This window comes from Malurus melanocephalus, unplaced genomic scaffold (genome assembly GCF_030028575.1).
Source record: "Malurus melanocephalus ecotype Western Australia unplaced genomic scaffold, MMel_1.1 scaffold_309, whole genome shotgun sequence".
In the NCBI taxonomy this organism is placed as follows: Eukaryota; Metazoa; Chordata; class Aves; order Passeriformes; family Maluridae; genus Malurus; species Malurus melanocephalus.
The window spans coordinates 293,548-311,009 of record NW_026623541.1 but is presented as its reverse complement, the minus strand read 5'-3'; the positions used below and the strand labels follow the sequence as shown (position 1 = coordinate 311,009).

Sequence of the window (17,462 nt, the reverse complement as noted above, 5' to 3'; positions counted from 1 at the left end):
TTTCTAATATCTAACCTAAAGCTATCCTCTTTCAGTTTGGATCCATTTTCCCTTGTCCTATCGCTACATGCTCCATCTCTAATTTGGAGAGCTTTCTTTATGCTTATGTTGTTCAAAATAAGTTCTCCAAAAGACAAATACAATTATGAGCCAGTAAGAATTCTGCTTCATTTAATTTCCTCCCARTCAGAAAGCTTTGAATTTAGCATCTAATGAATACTTAGAATATTTATGATGTCTCTTTAGGGAGAGGGGTAAATGCTACAGAAGAACAAACTGGCTATCTGWGACCTCTCCACAGTGAAGGAAGACMTCTTTCTTATAGGCAGGAATAGAAACTCTGACTTCTGATTTTGCAGGCTACCACTTGCTTCCTTGTAAGACTAGATTTGGGAAAAAACCCACAACACAAAACAACTCTTGAGAAGAACACTTTCTTCCATCCTGCCCTTTTGTTCAGGTCAAGTGAAATGTGCATTTTGCAAGTATCACTTCTTTTAGAAGTTTAAAAATTTGTAAATACTTGAATTTTTGAGTAATTATAATCTTTCTCTTTGCAGCTCAGGCCAGTCAAACCCTACCTTTTACCTTCAGAAGGGTGGGCAAGCTTTTGTGCTCAGGAAGAAGCCCCATGGTCCCCTTTTACCTAGAGCACACCAGGTAAGTAACATTCTTCACCAAGCTCCAAACACTTCATATTGCAGGTGACCAGGGTCTGTACATGACGGTCCAGCACACTGAGGAATGTGTCCAGAAATGCATTTCCCTTGCCAGATCATTTCCCATGTTCTGTGCTCTACGTATATCAAGAGGATACATTGTCATTCACTTCTCATTTATCTTGGGAGGTTTTAATTGAACTCAAATTTCTGTGTCTTCTGCAGGTCGATAGAGAATACCGTGTGCAGAAAGCCYTATTTTCAGCTGGATTTCCAGTGCCTGAGCCCCTGTTGTACTGCAGTGATGTTTCTGTCATTGGAACAGAGTTTTATGTCATGCAGCATGTGCAGGTTGGTCCTCCAGTGTGAGAGATTCTTTCCTTGTCCTTACTACAAGCTGCTTTTAAATTGTCTAAAAGMTTTTTGTTAATCCAGGACAGTTTTGTGATATGAGTAGAAGTAAGCTTCTGATATTTTTAAGAAATGCTGGCTATCGGTGATTCTCACAGATTTCAACTTTTCTAGGGCTTATTTCACACTTTGTTGAGTTTTTCAGCTCAGTATTTCTTGTTCTTGTTCGAGCTCTCAAAAAGATGTCTTGAAATGAGACAAGATTGCGTCTGTGAAAAACATACACAACTCAGAGGGAGAAAAATTTGTCTATAAACTGAATCTTTGGACRTCCTGGAGCCTGTTTAGTATTGAAGATAGGGACTGACATACAATCACCTTTTCTTGAAAATAAAGCAGTATTCCAGTTCAAACTCTACTTTCAGAAAAAACACAGCATAGCTCTGTGGTCCACTACTCTGGGGGTGCTGTAGCTGAGTTGATATGCTTTCTGCTTAGATTTTGGTGATTTGAAGCATAAGTCCGCCATACTGTGTCTTTTTTTTTTTTTTTTTTTATCTTGTGGGAGGAGTAGAATTCAGGCCTCTTCCCTTTTCATTGGATCCCACTCTATCATCAGGTTCACTGGGAAATTAGAAATGTATGTTTGTGAGCCAGTTTCTGAAGGTTAAGTTAACCTYCATACAAAAACCATAAATCAAGGGTAACAGAATGTAAAAGCTGTGAAAAATTTGAAACAGATTTCTTGCACTAAGKWTGGAGAGWTTTTCTAGTTTTGACCAGAACRAAGYGATTGCTTAAGAAGAAACCTTGTTACATTCACAAGTATGTAAGGTATAGTCTGTCCATTCTACGATGGACTGSCCCACTCTGTTTTTAACAATTGTGAAAATGGAAAAACACACCCATCTTCTAAATGTATTCAACTGCTTTTAAGGAGAAAACAGGTGAATTTCTTTGGACTGTTTGCCTCTTTGTGCCCACAACTCCTCCTTTTGCATTCCCCTCCTTTTCATGCCTGCCTCTCCACCCACCACACCAAGGTCATAATTGGTATTTTTCCTGCAACTTAGCTGTTAGAGACAATGCAGACCCATTTTTCCTGGTACTCAGAAGCTTGAGGATACCAGGACTGAGTGTTCTAATTCAGACTTTCATCTACAGATACACCATAYACTAATGACCTGGGATTACTGTGAATCCCTTCATTGGCCCTGGGCAAGGAATAAAATAAATGAGGAATGAATTTTTGATTGCATGGGKAGTCTTGGTTCACTACATTTGTTTTTGGTCGTGGAATGTATTGCTTGTATAGCTTTACTTCTTTTCATCTGATATGTACATCCCACTAAATACCTGATTTATGATATTTCTAGGGTCGCATTTTCCGAGACTCCTCGCTGCCTGAGGTGGGCCCAGCAGAGCGTTCTGCTCTTTATCTTGCAATGATAGAAACTTTGGCCTTGTTGCATTCCTTCGATTTACAGTCATTGGGTCTCCAAGGATATGGCAGAGGACCAGGATACTGCAAAAGACAGGTACAGCTCTTAACATTTTCTTGTTTTGTCTGGTCTTTGAATGTTTATTTGATTTTTAAGCTAAATTGTTAATTAGTAACGRTCATATTTTAGCTATTAAACACCTTCACTTAGTTCAATTAATTGTGCACAGTCTAAAGCCACTATTACATTCAGATTGATTCTGTGAAGCTATACTTAGGGAATGATACTCATTTGCTTTTGGAATAATGCTAGACTTGAGCTATGTAAATAGGATTGAAGTAGATGTAGTCTTCATTTCATCTATTGATATCTCAGTTCACATTTGCAGATGCAGAGGTACTGGGTTTTACTGAATTTTCAAGCAACATGGTGATAGTCAAAGCCCAGAAGCATGTGCTTCAAAACTTTTTACTCCTGAGAAACTTGTGAATAAACTGAAAAATCTGTTGGAGTATTTGTATTTTTAGGTGTCAACTTGGAAAAAACAGTACGATGCAGCTGCTCATACAGATATTCCTGCCATGAACAAGCTGGCTGAGTGGTTGGCAAACAACTTGCCACCTGATGATAATGAAGAAACCCTGATTCATGGGGACTTCAGGATAGATAACATCATCTTCCACCCAACAGAGGTATTKGAACTGTATTTGTATGTTTTGTAGGTTTTGGTCTCTATTTGTTTGTACTTCTATCATGTAATGGGACACTTACATGCAGATTATTTTAGTGCATTATACATCTTTGAAAGAAACGGTAGAAAGATTAACTCTTCTCTACACTCTGTATATGGTGTTTAGGTACCTAATATAGTCCTGACTGTCATTGCAGGAGCTAGACAGAATTGATAGAATCACAGAACCATAGAATGATTTGGATTGGAAGAGACCTTAAAGAACATCCCGTTCCAATCCCTTGGCCATGAGCAGGGTCACCTTTTACTAGACCAGGTTGCTCAGGGCTCCATGTAGCCTGGCCTTGAGAGATACTCAATTTATTCATTATTTCTAGTCCCTGCTTCAAAGTGCAGGAACAAAGCATTTTATATGCATAAATCCTGTTTAATTCAGTGCAGCTGAATGCTCAGTTCATTAAACAAGATAAGTATCTGATCCAAAGCCCACTGACATCTGTGGTATGGCTTCAATTAACAACAAGGGCTTTTGGAGTGGGATCTGAATGCATGATACATAATAATAATGGAAGCAAAGGAAAATATCTGCCAAAGCTGCTTTTTTTATAGAGCACATGTGGCTCACAGAGGCCCTGAAAGTTCCTCATTCATCTTTAGGGAAAAAAAAATTCTTTTCCTAGTTTGTGGAAATAAATGTTTGCTACCTAGCTATCAACACAGTTGCATTTTCATTACTTTTTTCCATGCTACTTGCTGTGTTGTGACCAGAAGCCATGCTTGGGATTTGTGACAAGACTGAAATGCCTGCTTCATGACAAAGCAACATGTTGATCCCAGAGATTCCAGTTGTTGTGCATAGATTAGTTGATACACACAGTTTGTGGGCTAAAATGTGCTGATTGACTCCCTGAGCAAGGAATTTGGCAGTCTTGGGGACCCCCTCAGCTGTTCCTGATGCAGTTGAAGGWATTGACCAGCTGTACATAAGTAGTTTTAAGTAATCTGTAGAAACTGGTCCTGAATATGAAGAAATGACCATGTAGGAAAGACTTTTGCACATATTTCAAATARCCATGGATCATGACTAAGCTGGAGGGGTCGTTCAGGTTGACAGGCAAGCCTGATTATAAGAATTTATCAGAATGATACTGTGGGGAGTCTCAGACCACCAGCTGAGGACACCATTGCCAGGATGCTCACAGCAGGGGCTCACTCTGAGTAGTGATTGACTTCTTCTTTAAGAAATTTAGTTCCCCATGTAAATGTTAATCTATGTATAATGTTATGATAAATTAGGTTTTCTGGTTCATGGTCTGTCTGTGRGTTTCTGTGCAACAGGACTGGGATGACAACTGTCAGTACTACTGTTCTTGAGGATATTTTAATTCAGTCATGTTTTATCCTAGAAGAGTTTGGAAGTTTCTGACAGGAAGAGCACTACACAAACATGTAGATTTAAATCAGATTTTCTTTGGAAAAATGCCTGGCTTTCCATCCCTGTGCGAATGTTAATTTTCTGCAGATGTTAGTGCCAAAAGGAACTCTTTTTTTTTTTGCTGTAGACGGCTGCTGTGTGTATTTTTAGTTTTAAGCATATAGTAACCAAATAAAACTCCTGGKTATTGAGTGGGTTTTGCATTTTGAATGGAGAGAACATGTCTTCTAGCATTCATTTGAGGTTTTTATTTTTATTTAAGGCTCGTGTTTTGGCAGTGCTGGACTGGGAACTTTCAACTACTGGTCATCCTTTAGCAGATTTAGCATATACCACTCAATTCTACTTTTGGCCTACATCTATTAAGAACTTAGGTCAAGGCTCTATCTTGGGTCTCAAAGACACCATAGGTATGAAMCTCTAATCTTTTTCTTGAAATTCTAGGCTTAATTTCTATTTGGAATGTTGTAAGAAATAAATGGTAAATTGACAGGCATATCATTTTGTGCATTTATCAGGAACTTTTCTGTATTTATTTTCATTTTCACAAACATGATAATGAGATAGATAGTTCTTTTCTAAAAACCTAAAACCTATGTCTTAGCTACAACATGCTACTTCTGTAAACCACAGCATGCTACTTCTGTAAAACCTTATTTTGGACCTTTTTAAGAGATAATGGAAGAAAAAAAAAGAAATTTAAGTGTGAATATATAATTTATTTTTTAAAAAAGCCTTTTTTCTCTGGGTGAAATTATTTTCCTGTCTGGAGTGGAGACAAAGGGCAGCAGGAAGTGTTCTGGTTATCTGAAATTCTGGCAACTCCTGCTTCCTTTGGTCTCTCCATATCACAGTTATGTCATGAGAAATGATAAATCATGGTGTTTACTATATAAATGAAATAKCTCATAAAGCTTAATAACTGTTCAAATGTTTGAAGAATAAGGTTGAAAAAACGATAGGAAATGTTGAGTATTCTAAAAAAATCTACTCTATTTTTTTGTAGAAACTCCTTCCTTTGAAGAACTGGTTTCCATTTACTGTCGTTGCCGGCGTATTACAACTACTTTATCCAACTTCAACTTTTTTCTTGCTTTGTCATACTTTAAAATGGCATCCATAGCCCAGGTAATGCCCTCACATTTGCTGAAATATCACATATCCTTGTGTGTATGCGGGTGGTTCATATAGTCCTGGATAATAATTGTATGCCTATGCTGTTGTCAGTTGGCTTGAGGGACAGTCTGGGCTYGCTTGCTGTATCATGTACAGCCATTTGTCTTTTATTTTTATTTTGTTTTTACTTGTCCACTACTAATTTTTGTGATTTGGGATACAAGTATCTTACTGGGATACAAGTATCCCAGTAAGTTTTTTCCTTTTAAGAATTTGCGCATTTAAGTATTACTTTATAGTGAAAGAAATCACCATTGTGTGAAAGAGGCAATTTGAAGTGCATAATTATACCACATATGCCTTTCTTTCGSTTTTAGGGTGTATATGCCAGGTATCTCATTGGAAATGCTTCTGCAGAGAAYAGTCATGAATTTGCAAAGGTTGTGAAGCCTTTGGCAGAAAGAGGATTAGAGCTCTCAAAAAGGTAAGAGTGGTCTAAACTACTGGTCAAAGGCAAGGCAAAGCTTTTCCAGCATCTTCACTTATTTAAATGCTGATCTAAGGCAGCTTATGTTATTGTGAGGGGAAAATCTAGTCTTGCTTGTTACTGCATTGAATGTTCTTCCCTAGGTCATCCTTCAGCAGCACACAGCGCAGCATTTCTGGAGAGCTCTTCCATCAAAGTAGGAAAGGCCAAGAGATATTGCTGAAGGTCAAGCAGTTCATGAAGCAGCACATTTATCCAGCTGAGAAGGTAAAAGCTTTTAGCTAGCATGTTTATAAAGGAACATTTTCTGACTAGACTTTATAAAAATGTAAAACTGTGTATAGAGGTCATCTCCTATCCTTTTTTTTTTTCTGAAACAGCCTTGTTTTCATGCAGTAATGTTTGTGGCATTGCAGAATATTAGCAGAAATCACTATCTTCTTTTTTTTAGGGTTATAATGTTGTGTGCATTTTTAATGAAAGCTACTTTTTCAACTTTTAAAGTGTAAAAACTTCTCTTTTTAAAAAGAGTTACTTTTAAAAGCAAATTRCCAAAATATTTGTTAGACTAACAGCAACCTAGAACTCTTAGTTACTGAACAGAAAGACATTTAAAAATAGAAACTACTGATTTTAACTATATGAAGCTGAATGTTTCTGTTTCTTGCTTTATAGGCAGTGACAAAAAAATGGGATTGTATAATGTATCAGAATAGCCTCATTCCTGAATATATCTAATGCCAATGAAGGTTTGAAATCAGATAATGAAAAATACACAGAAGTCCATAGTTAGGGGAAGGGAAAATGAGATGAAGCATTTCTTATCCTAGAAAGGATTTTTATTTTAGAATTAGGAAATTAAGAATTTTTCATTTRTAAAGTTAGTTCAGTTTTTAGCCTTCTGGAAGTACAGATGACTTTTGTTGTGGAATTGGATTTTTTGACTTTCTTGTTTGTTGGATTTTTTTTTTTTCAGTCAGGCAGAAATGCAGAAAACATTAATCTAAACATTTGTGAATACATATGGCTATCACAAGAAGGAGTTGAGGGCAGTAACTATTGATGTGCAAAGTTTCTTAGAAGTCTGTCTGTGATTAGGTTTGGATTGTCCAAGGAAGCCTTGCAATAATTCAAGTATTTGCTTTAAAAAACAAATKAATCACAAACAGCCATGCGAATTTTTCAAATGATTAGTAGTGTTGTGTTTGGAAGTTATTTCTGGTAACAGGGCTTGTGAGTCAGGACTTATAAATTCTATTTGGCCAGTTGTCTTTATTGTGCAATTTTCAGAATTGGGCATTACTTTTCTTCATTATAAATCTGGGTCAGGTTTGAAGTTCTGTGCCTCACTAAAACATGCTTGTGAAAATAATAAGATTACTGAATATTGAAGTTCACTTAAAACTAATGAATGGTGCTTGGAATGACTGCTTACAAAATCTGTTAAGGAATTATTTTGACTGGAAGAGAAATGTATTGTTTGTGGAGGCTTTTCTTAGTTAACAAAAGGTTAACTGGCTTATGTATCTGAATATTGTGACCAGAAACCTGAATCTTAAGTGTTATGGTAAGCCTGGTATATCAGGCTTTTGCTGGTTTACTTTTGGGTTCATGCCTTTAGTGTGTACTGTAGGTAACAGGTGCTTTTATWACCAGAAAATACTGACCTCCTAGTGCCATCATCATGTACTTTAAACCATCCCAAACAGTAGTTAAGATAAGGTACTGATTGGGGTCATCTCACATTTAAACTTTTGCAAAATGAGTAGATGGCAGGTTAGTTTTAAATTGTACTTTTAATTTGATAATGTAACCAACTATATAAYGGAAACCTGTGTTGAATACTTTTTAAATTGGTTCCTTGGGGCATAGGTCTGGAATATACATGTTACTATTTGTGTGTTACATTTGTTCTTAATTTAAACAACATCTTTTAAATTGTTTCTCTAAGGAAATAGTAAAATACTATACCGAACATAAAAATGCTGAGGACAAATGGAAGAAACCACCACTGCTGGRAAGACTRAAGGTATGGGATAATRAATAYTTTTAGCACTCTAGCAGTAAGAAAGAAGAGACACAAAGCATAAGAGTGATTGGTGTATCCTGCTGGAGAAGTTACTTGGCATGGCAAGAAACTGAATGAAGAACAGTGAAAAGAAAGGAAGAGGGAAGCATGCAAAAGGTGGGAGAAGAAAAACAAAATGAGGTCTGAGAAGGGTGTATCTGAGCTTTAGGTCAGAGCCTGAATCTACTATTTCAGAATAAAAACTGAAAAAAGGCAGCAGATATATTGGACAGTATGGTAGGCAGGCACAAAGAAAATGTGTAGCAAGTTAGAATTTTTTTTTTTTTGTTTAAGATTTATTGCTGATATTTTTATGTTGATTCTTGCAACAGGAACTGGCCAAAGCAGAAGGTCTGTGGAACCTTTTTCTCCCAGATGTCAGTGGTCTCAGCCAGCTTGACTATGCCCTAATAGCTGAGGAGACAGGGAGAAGCGTTATTGCTCCTGAGGTTTTCAACTGTCATGCACCAGGTTAGTAACCCTGTCCYAAAACTACAGCTCTGAAAGCATTARAAGTTTGGRCATCTTATACCTTACAAGCTGTGTGTCTCGAGCAGTGAACATGGCTGCTGATTTCTTACAGACACAGGAAACATGGAGGTCCTCCACATGTATGGGACTGAAGAGCAAAAGAAAGAGTGGCTGGAGCCTCTCCTAGAGGGGAAGATTAGTTCTTGCTTCTGCATGACAGGTGAGTTTTTCTCCAGAAGGGAGTTAGAGGCAGTTGGCAGAAACTTCACATTGTGTATGCACCAAAAAGTAGAAAACTGCAAGTTGTRTRTGACTGAATTAGTACAGAAATGTCYACTGTGTCTGTSAATGTGAATATAAAATCATCTGTGAGGTGTGAATGCAAAGTGGAGCACCCTTGTTGCATTTCCCTGATGGTTGCCAATTTTCATGGTTGTAATAATTAGTAAAATAAATGGTTAAATAATTAGGATTTTTTTCTATATATTTTTAGTTTAATTTTAGTACTAGTAAAATACATTTTATAGTACCAAACAGATTTACAACTGAGCTTACCCCTTCTCGTAGTGTGCTTGGAGTACTCTAGAAACCCACAATTGGGTCCAAGTATGATTATTGTGATTAAAGTTGTGTAGTTTTGTAGTGTGTCAGACATTTTAAGATGTAACCCCAAAATAACTTGATTTATAGTTTTTTTTTGAGTCCATAGCTCAGCATGGTATTTGGTTTTGCTCTTGTAAGCTTGTGGCATTCAKCATCTCTGGAAAGTCTGGCTCTTGMTCTAGCTTTTGGARCAYATGAGGCCAAAATCTTGATCCTCCTGTGTCAGGAGGAATTGAGAGAACTCAGCCTTGCAGACACTTATTTTGCAAATTTCTGTTCCCCAGGAGGAAACAGATACTTTTGTTTAAAAGTAGATGGCCTATAAAAAGAAGTAATGGTGGCAGGGGAGGGGGAGAATCTTTCCTGGACCCAAAAATCATTGATGACATTTTGCTGACAACTTCATGTAGTCAATTTCAGATACCACTACAAAATTAGTTTCAATCTCTTTATTTTCACTTGAGAAGAGCCCAGGRGGAAAAACAGGCTGAGGCTTTGAAAACACAAGGAAAGGATAAAGGCTCTGATTTTAAAGGGTGATCCAAGCCCAAGAGCAAGTACATTTAAACTGGCTATGAATAACAGGTTGTTGGAAAATAGGAATTCTTTTGACCACCATAAGTGAGGTTCTACAAACAACTTCCTACTGCTAGCAAAACAGTGTTACTATTAACAGAGTAATACTACTTTTGTATTTAATCTGGTGGTTTGTTCTTTAACACAGAACCTGATGTGGCTTCAAGTGATGCCACCAATATGCAATGCACCATTGAGCGAGATGGGAACAGCTACGTGATCAATGGCAAGAAGTGGTGGAGCAGTGGTAAGTGTGGAAAYCTAAATAAGAATGGCTAAGACTAATTTTTTTTTTCCCAGAACTGGTCAAACAAAAGTACTTATGGTCTGTTCCTGAGMTGAAAATTTGTCTTTTCATGAGTAGAGACAATACAAACAAAAGCAAAGACTTGAATTGAGCTTTTATTCTGTGATCCTAATCAAATTTGAGGATTTGGGCACCTTTTGGAACCTCTGAATTTTGTTCTCAGAATGAATGCTGCTATTTTCTTTAAATCTTACTTCTTTTTATCAGTTAACCTACACATTTATGCCAAGCCCTTTAAATTTTGTTTTTSTGAAGCTGTCTTTGGCAGCTTATGTGAGAGGTTTCAGATTAATGTGTAGTTACAGTAAAATGTGGTTGTTTCTAAAGCAGCTTGTGATGCTGTTGGACTCTGTTACAGGAGAYTTTTTTCTCTTATAATTCCCAGTAAAATTGATGGATTGTACTCTAAGTGGTAACTGTCCCTAATATTGCAGTACTGTTGCTTTTTTTTTGCCAAAATATGTGACAGCTACTTGAAAGTCACCGTTCCCTGGGAGTTTGGAATCCAAGTAAATAAACTGAGTTGTTGAACTTKAATGTTTCATTTACGTATGTGAGTGTGTCTCCTCCCTGCTGATACATGCTTGTGCAATACCTGCTGTTGCCATAAGAAGTTGCTCTCTCTCTGTTCTACTCCTATAAAACAGGCAGTAAAGGAATCTTGTCTCCTGACCCAAGAGTGTTGCTTAACTGCTGGCTACTTAACCTTTGCTTTGGGTCAGTTTTTCCCAGCTGTGCATTGCAGTCCCTAAGTAAGTAAAGGGAAAGTTTTAGGGGATCACACACACAAAATAATATTCATCAGATTAGTTACGTGAATCAAAAAAAGGAGAGTAAATGTAAGACAGCATGATTTAGTTTTCTTATTTCTAATAAATACAATCAGGGCAATCAGATTTGCATAAAGATAGATGCATGAAAGGCACTGCAATTCTGAGAAGTTTGAGAAACATGTTCAGTCAGCTCTGTATTTGTCAGTCTCCCTTTCTGCCTGGCTGGGTAGGGTTTTTTTGTTTGTTTTCTTGGTTGGGCTCTTTTGGGTTTAGTTGGGGTTTTTTAACTTTTGGAACATTAGAACTTTGCTTATTTGGGAATTCCAGAAGCCTGACAACCTGGTCAGAATGTCACTCTGTGTGCAACCCCAGTGTATTTCTGAAGACAAGTCATAAATCACACATGCAAGGAGTCAGTTACTTCATGGAAGAACTGGGGTTTTTTATTATGTTCAGTAAATCCAGTATGACTTAAATATGTCAGATTTATGGTGTATGTGTAGAAAACCAGTCAAGCACTTCTGACTTATCTGTTCACGCCCTAGTATTTCTCAAAACACTGTGGGCAGACATTCTATAAGCTTTTGTCATCCAGACGAGGAGAAGAGGCTCATGTCTTGTTTATGCTACTGTTATTTCTTGTCTACCATTTTAGAGCTTTTTGTGCCAGTCCCTAATTGTGTAACTAGGAACAGCATCTAAAAATGAGAGGTTTTTGTTGGCTTTCCTAATCTGTAGGTCAGGCATTTTSTCAGAGCCCATGGGGTGATTGAAGACAAGGATGGTATGCTGTAACACCACTTCTTCATTTTGAAAGCTAAGCTAGWATGTCAGTATATTTGAAATGCTTCCAGTGACTCATGGAAAACTGCTGTTTTCCTGCAATCTCTGCCAACACTGTGGCAGGGGATGGCTTTGGTACCTCTCTGTGTAAAAACTGTAAATCCATTAGCACTGTATGGAATGGGAACCTTTGTCCTTTGGCAAGCAAGACCTCTACCCKTTGGGGGTTGGTAAATTCCTGTGATGGGAGATGTGAGTACCTACTTGAAAAAAAAAAGAGTAAACAAAAGCCAGTGCACTTTTTTTGCACTTTGATTTTATTGTATCTCAGTATATTTTAGGAGATACAGTTATTGCAGTGCTTGATCAATTTCAAAAAYTCTGAATAGAAAATCCAGTCCTTGTATCTAGAGATTAGTTTAACTTTTTCTTACATTTACAGAGATCTAGAATGTGTTTCCCTTAGAGCACTGCTCTTGTTGAAGTTTAGGGTGAGCAGAAAAGAAGAGGTGAAAGGTCTGTAATTTTTCTGTAATTATAGAAAAGGAGTTACTGGGGGTTTTTTTTGTGAAAGATGTTGTTGCTGCAATACATTTCTAGAAACACATAGAGAATGGCTTTTCCCCCCYGTGTCTCTCCTTCTCAATTCTCAACATAAGCTTATACCTCATTTCAAACTGCAAAACTACCTATGGAATGACAGTTGAGTTGAGAAATGGAACTGCGCTGTTAGGCAAATGTTCTAAAGTTTTACAAAATAGTTGGAGGAACACAAGATCATTAACTTCTGGTGCAAAGGTTGCTGTACTGCTGTTTGATTGCTGATGCTTTCTTTCTCTGTTTTAATTAGATGATTATATGTATACAGATTGTTCATTAGAAGTTACTTAATTGCCTAGTACTGTGACACTTTGAAATTGAAATCTTGGGGGTAGTTTTTTGTTTAGATGTTGTTTAGTAAATACCTCTGGTTGTTTCAGTATTGAGTTCTTGCATGATGCTTGACTCYGATAAACATGTTCCACTTTGAAGTGCACTGTAGTGTCTTGGCAGGTTCAGAGATCCATCTGAAAGTTGACTTGCAGAGAAACAGCTGCTGAAACAATACCCCCTGGAATTAGTAAACAATGTCCATGGTTATATAAGAAGATGAAAGCAATGGGGGGCCTATATAGTGAAACTGATTGTTTCTTCAGTAGATTCTTCATAATTCATAGAAATTTCTTCAGGTCTTCCATTCTGCTGCTGTCTTCTCCAGTTCCCATAATTTTTTGCGATTTTCATGATATGCATTTTGAAGGAGGCTCCCAGAAAGGTGTAGAGGAGAGGGTTCAGGCAGGTGTGGAACAATGCTATGCTCTTGGTGACCTGGAGTGCCACATCCATGGCTTTACTGGTGTCACAGTCCGTAACCAACATGTAGATGATATCTATGGCTCGCCACAGCTTCACRATGTTGTAGGGCAGCTGGGTGACAATGAAAGCAGCCACTACTGCCAGCAGAACCATGAAAGGCCTGGACTTCTTAACATTTGCAGATCTAAAGATTGCCCGAGCAGTAGCGGAGTAGCAGATCAGCATGACTAGGAAAGGAAGCAGAAATTCCAGGATAATTTCCAGGATTTGAATGGTTGATTTTAAGAGTGTTTCCATGTTGATTGGAAATACAGGAAGGCATTCATTCCTGTCATTGTGTTTCTTGACTTGATTAAAAATCAGCTCAGGGATACTGAGGAACATGGCAGCCAGCCAGACACAGATGCAGGTAACACTGCAGTGTTTGCCAACTCTTCTACGGCCCTGGGATTCAGAAGTGGCCCTGTATCTATCCACACTAATACAGGCCAGGAACAGCATGCTGGAGCTGAAGTTCATGGTGTAYAGAGAAGAAGTGAGCTTGCACATTGGGTTTCCAAGTTCCCATCCCTGCACTGCATTTGCAGCCCAAAAAGGGAGGGTGAAGAGCAGGAGCAGGTCAGCGATGGCGAGGTGCATGATGTACACGTCTGTCTTYGTCTTGGGTTTCTTGCAGTAGGCGTAAATTGCAACCACTAATGAGTTTCCAGCCACCCCAACTGTGAAAGCCAGTGTGTAGAACACTGGGAGGAATAATTTYCTGAAATTTCTCACATTGCTTTTTTCACAGAGAAACTCATAGGTACTGTAATCTATAAGAGGGTTGAGATCATCCTCCTCGTCCTCAATCCAGTAATCAGTTGAGTTATTCATATCTCAGACTGTGGCAAAGCTACAAGACACAAAAAAGTGGGGAGAAGGGAACACCGAAGAAATAATACTGGGTTTAAGTTTTAAAATTTCTGTTGAAACATAAAACCCTTCTTCAGGGCTGCTTATACATGTCAAATTTMAAGAATCTGGATATTGAGAATACATTTGTGTATAATCACAGTAGAACTAGACAGTAACAGAGGCAGAACCCACCATCTCAAATTCTCATATGAAATGGGTAATTATTTCAACAACGTCTGTGTGTGCAATACAAAGTGAAATGGATTCRACTGAAATGCTTTCATTACCTTTAGCATTTGAGATTATAAGATGCTTGGGGTGCCCCTCACTGATTTCCACATTTGAGTCGAGGAGCCATCATTGCTTTACCTGCTCTGACTGAGTTACTTTTGACAAGCTCCATTGCAACATAACTGTTTGTACCTTTGTAGGGTTGGAATTACATCTTCCCCTCTCCAACCTCTACAAAGCAAGGGAATATCAGCTAAAGACTGTAAATGCTGTTACAATTGGGTATATAAAGAATATGAGCAGATTAAAACTGAGGCAAGCAGTAGTATTCAGTGCCTGCTGTCAAAAAGTTTGAGAAATTTTGGATATGGGTATAATATAAGGAGAGTGTTTTTGTTTCTCAGCACACAGGGGGGTCAATTGCTAACAGCAGTAGAATGAGCTTAGTTTAGTCTCCATCCCACACAGTGAGCCATGCCCACATGAAATKTCTTACAGAAGCAGATTGCCGTGGGTACACTGCWTCTTACAGCTGGAGCCGGATATTATGACAGAAAGGAATTTTATCACATACAAACTGCCCACAATCACCCAAACAGCTCAGAAACTCTGGTGGATTTTCAAGTACAATCTCATGACAGATTTACCCTGTAAACATTGAGGCTGGATTCTTGCTGCCAGCTTAGGGTTGAAGTTTAATTGTTTGCATATTCAGATTGTGTCTTAAGCAAGTCGTATCCTGCAGTGCTTTCTTCTTTTCCTCTAATTGTGTTCATTAACTAATGTGCTGAAATTCTGTCTATTGTAAAATACGGTCCTGCAGTGCTCTGTTTTCTTGAAAGAAATGGGATTAAGGTTTCTTAACAGCAGTAGCAAAAATTAGCTGAGAATGAAAACCATATTCCCCTTTTCTCATCACATGCAGTGTTCAGAATTTAAGTTCAGTGTTGCTGAAAGCAGATTGTTATCTGATATCATGCCCCAAAGCTTCAATTCGGCTTTTGCAAGCCTGAAAGAAAAATGCAAATACCATTTCTGTTTCTTAGACAGTGGTTTAAATGAAGGGTTGCTGAATCTTTCTTTTAAACAGTGTCTCTTAAAGTTTTTTAATGTATCTGTCTACTAGGGATAAAAAAGTTACTGATTGATCTCATAATAAGGGATGCAGACCAATTAATTACATGGAGAGAAATTCATAATTTCGATTTTTGATTTTTTTTCAGTGATTCTGCTAGCCAAATTGTTTTGAAAGTGTATTAGTTTAAAATCAGCTATTTGGTTTGTCTTCATCTTTAATGACTGTTATATTTTTCTGTTAACATTTCAAAACACTCTCCATCAAACTTTAAACAATGATTACTCTTATTGTAARTCTTGCAATTTGTTCTTTATTATTGCCTTAATATTGCCTGTATTTCAGACTGGAAAAGTACAGTCATTCTAATAACTACTTCACAAAGGAATGTCTGTTCCATGCCTAAAAAATTGTTTTGCAGGATTCTGCTGCAGCAGTAATCTTTTGCAGCTTTATGGTATTTTGAGGAGAGATTTAGTTATCAGCAGCAAAAGATTTTTTTTTTTTTAAGTAGAAGAGAAACTGCAGCAAGAAGGGTTTAATCCACTTTGCTGAGATTTGAGGAAAATTAGAAGTTGAATGAGAAGATTTGTTGTAGTCTTAAAACTTTTGATGCAGAACCATCACGGAACACTTAATGAAATTGGATCACTGGCGAATTYAKTTGCAAATAAACCAGTAAACATTTYAGGGCAAACTTAAGAAATCTGTATATGACAAAGCAGTTTGGCCGTGACTCCGTGCTCCGCTGCCTAAGGAGCTTTTGCCTGACCTGAGTTCTTGACAGACACAAAGTTATCTAAAATGCACCAGCTGGCATTTCTCCCTTAAAAGCACAGTTATGTTWTGGCTCACGTAGCTGTTGGCGTTTGTCTTTCTGTTAATTTTGTGTCTCAGGCACACGTGCATGTGCCAGTTACAAACAGCCACGCAGTCCCGTGGGAGTTGGGCACTGAAGAGCGGTGGAAAAGCTTAGTTTAGTCTCCATCCCACACAGTGAGCCATGCCCACACAGAATTTCTTTCAGAAGCAGATTGCCATGGGTACACTGCATCTTACAGCTGGAGCTTTTCAGGATGTTATGACAGAAAGGAATTTTATCACACACAAACTGCCCACAAGTACCCAAACAGCTCAGAAGCTCTGTTGATTTTTAAATGGTGTTTTTAGAAGTTATTCTAATAAATATATTAAATCTGSAACTGCATCTTTTCTGCAGAATTATTTCAGCCTTTCAGTTAGATAGGAATTYATTGTTTCTGTGTGTTTAAACTTGATGGGGGATTGTATGAAAGATGTTGAATTAAATTAATATCCCCAGTTTAGACAGACAGATTTTTTTTCTCTAATGAGTTAAGCAGTATTCTACTGAACAAATCTAATTTTGATACTGGAAAGGAGATGCACCTTAGTGAAATTATGTCTCTCTGTAAAGCAAACGTAACTAAGAGTAATGTATGCAAACAAGATATCATACAATATATAGAGCAGTAAGGATTAAAACAAAACTAACCTTTTGTCAGCAGATCAGTAGCAGGTACTGCAATTGAGATGTGCCTCAGTGAAGTGATCTGAATTGGTCTGACACATTGCATTTTGTCTTCAAACACCACACCCTCATGTGGAAGTCTGTTGCACTTTCATTTTGACTTGACTGTTTAAAAAAAACTCTAAAAAATTGAGCTTTCCTGGAAGCTGTTCTCGTGTTGAACGTGCACGCTTCCTACATTCCTCCCTGTTCCAACCAGATTGTGAGTGCTCTTTGGAAGGTCAGGACACTCTTACCGCTTCACTTTGTTGTTTGTGGTTTTATTCCTGAAAGTCCAAATGTTTTGAACATCAAAAGGCTTTTATCAAACYACACATTACAAAGGTGAAAAGGGGAGAAAGAAGAGAAGGTCCATCTGAGGCAGAGTTACTGCCCCAGACAGMATAGGGAGACACTACATTCTTTCCTCGGGGCATTACTGTGTTTTTGRTGGCTGCCTGTATAAGGATTTAAGGGTTCCTTTATCTCCTCTTTAAGTAACTTCTTAGAGGGTACAATAGAAAGATGAGTTTGCTTTCTCTGAGGTGGGGAGAGGGGTTCTTTCCATGTGTGAAACCAGAAAGATGGTAAGGAAAATATGCGAAGGCAAGTGGTC

At 37.9% G+C, this 17,462-nt stretch overlaps 2 protein-coding genes across 2 annotated transcripts in view; one reads left to right on the top strand and one right to left on the bottom strand.

Annotated features, from left to right (window-relative positions):
* The window catches only part of ACAD11 (acyl-CoA dehydrogenase family member 11), a 29,375-nt gene that overhangs the window by 1,887 nt on the left and 10,026 nt on the right, over positions 1-17,462 (top strand). The window contains exons 2-13 of the mRNA XM_057377270.1: positions 561-660; positions 885-1,010; positions 2,387-2,548; positions 2,980-3,144; positions 4,841-4,988; positions 5,585-5,706; positions 6,072-6,178; positions 6,325-6,448; positions 8,133-8,210; positions 8,582-8,720; positions 8,833-8,940; positions 10,048-10,146. Of these exons, the coding sequence (XP_057233253.1) occupies positions 561-660; positions 885-1,010; positions 2,387-2,548; positions 2,980-3,144; positions 4,841-4,988; positions 5,585-5,706; positions 6,072-6,178; positions 6,325-6,448; positions 8,133-8,210; positions 8,582-8,720; positions 8,833-8,940; positions 10,048-10,146 (1,478 nt within the window). The remainder of the gene's footprint in view (positions 1-560; positions 661-884; positions 1,011-2,386; positions 2,549-2,979; positions 3,145-4,840; positions 4,989-5,584; positions 5,707-6,071; positions 6,179-6,324; positions 6,449-8,132; positions 8,211-8,581; positions 8,721-8,832; positions 8,941-10,047; positions 10,147-17,462) is intronic.
* On the bottom strand, positions 12,090-16,889 carry ACKR4 (atypical chemokine receptor 4). The gene is made up of 2 exons (XM_057377268.1): positions 16,832-16,889; positions 12,090-14,010 (listed from the first exon to the last, which is right to left on the bottom strand). Exon 2 carries the CDS (start codon positions 13,989-13,991, stop codon positions 12,930-12,932), a length of 1,062 nt encoding a protein of 353 aa, XP_057233251.1. The 5' UTR covers positions 13,992-14,010; positions 16,832-16,889; the 3' UTR covers positions 12,090-12,929.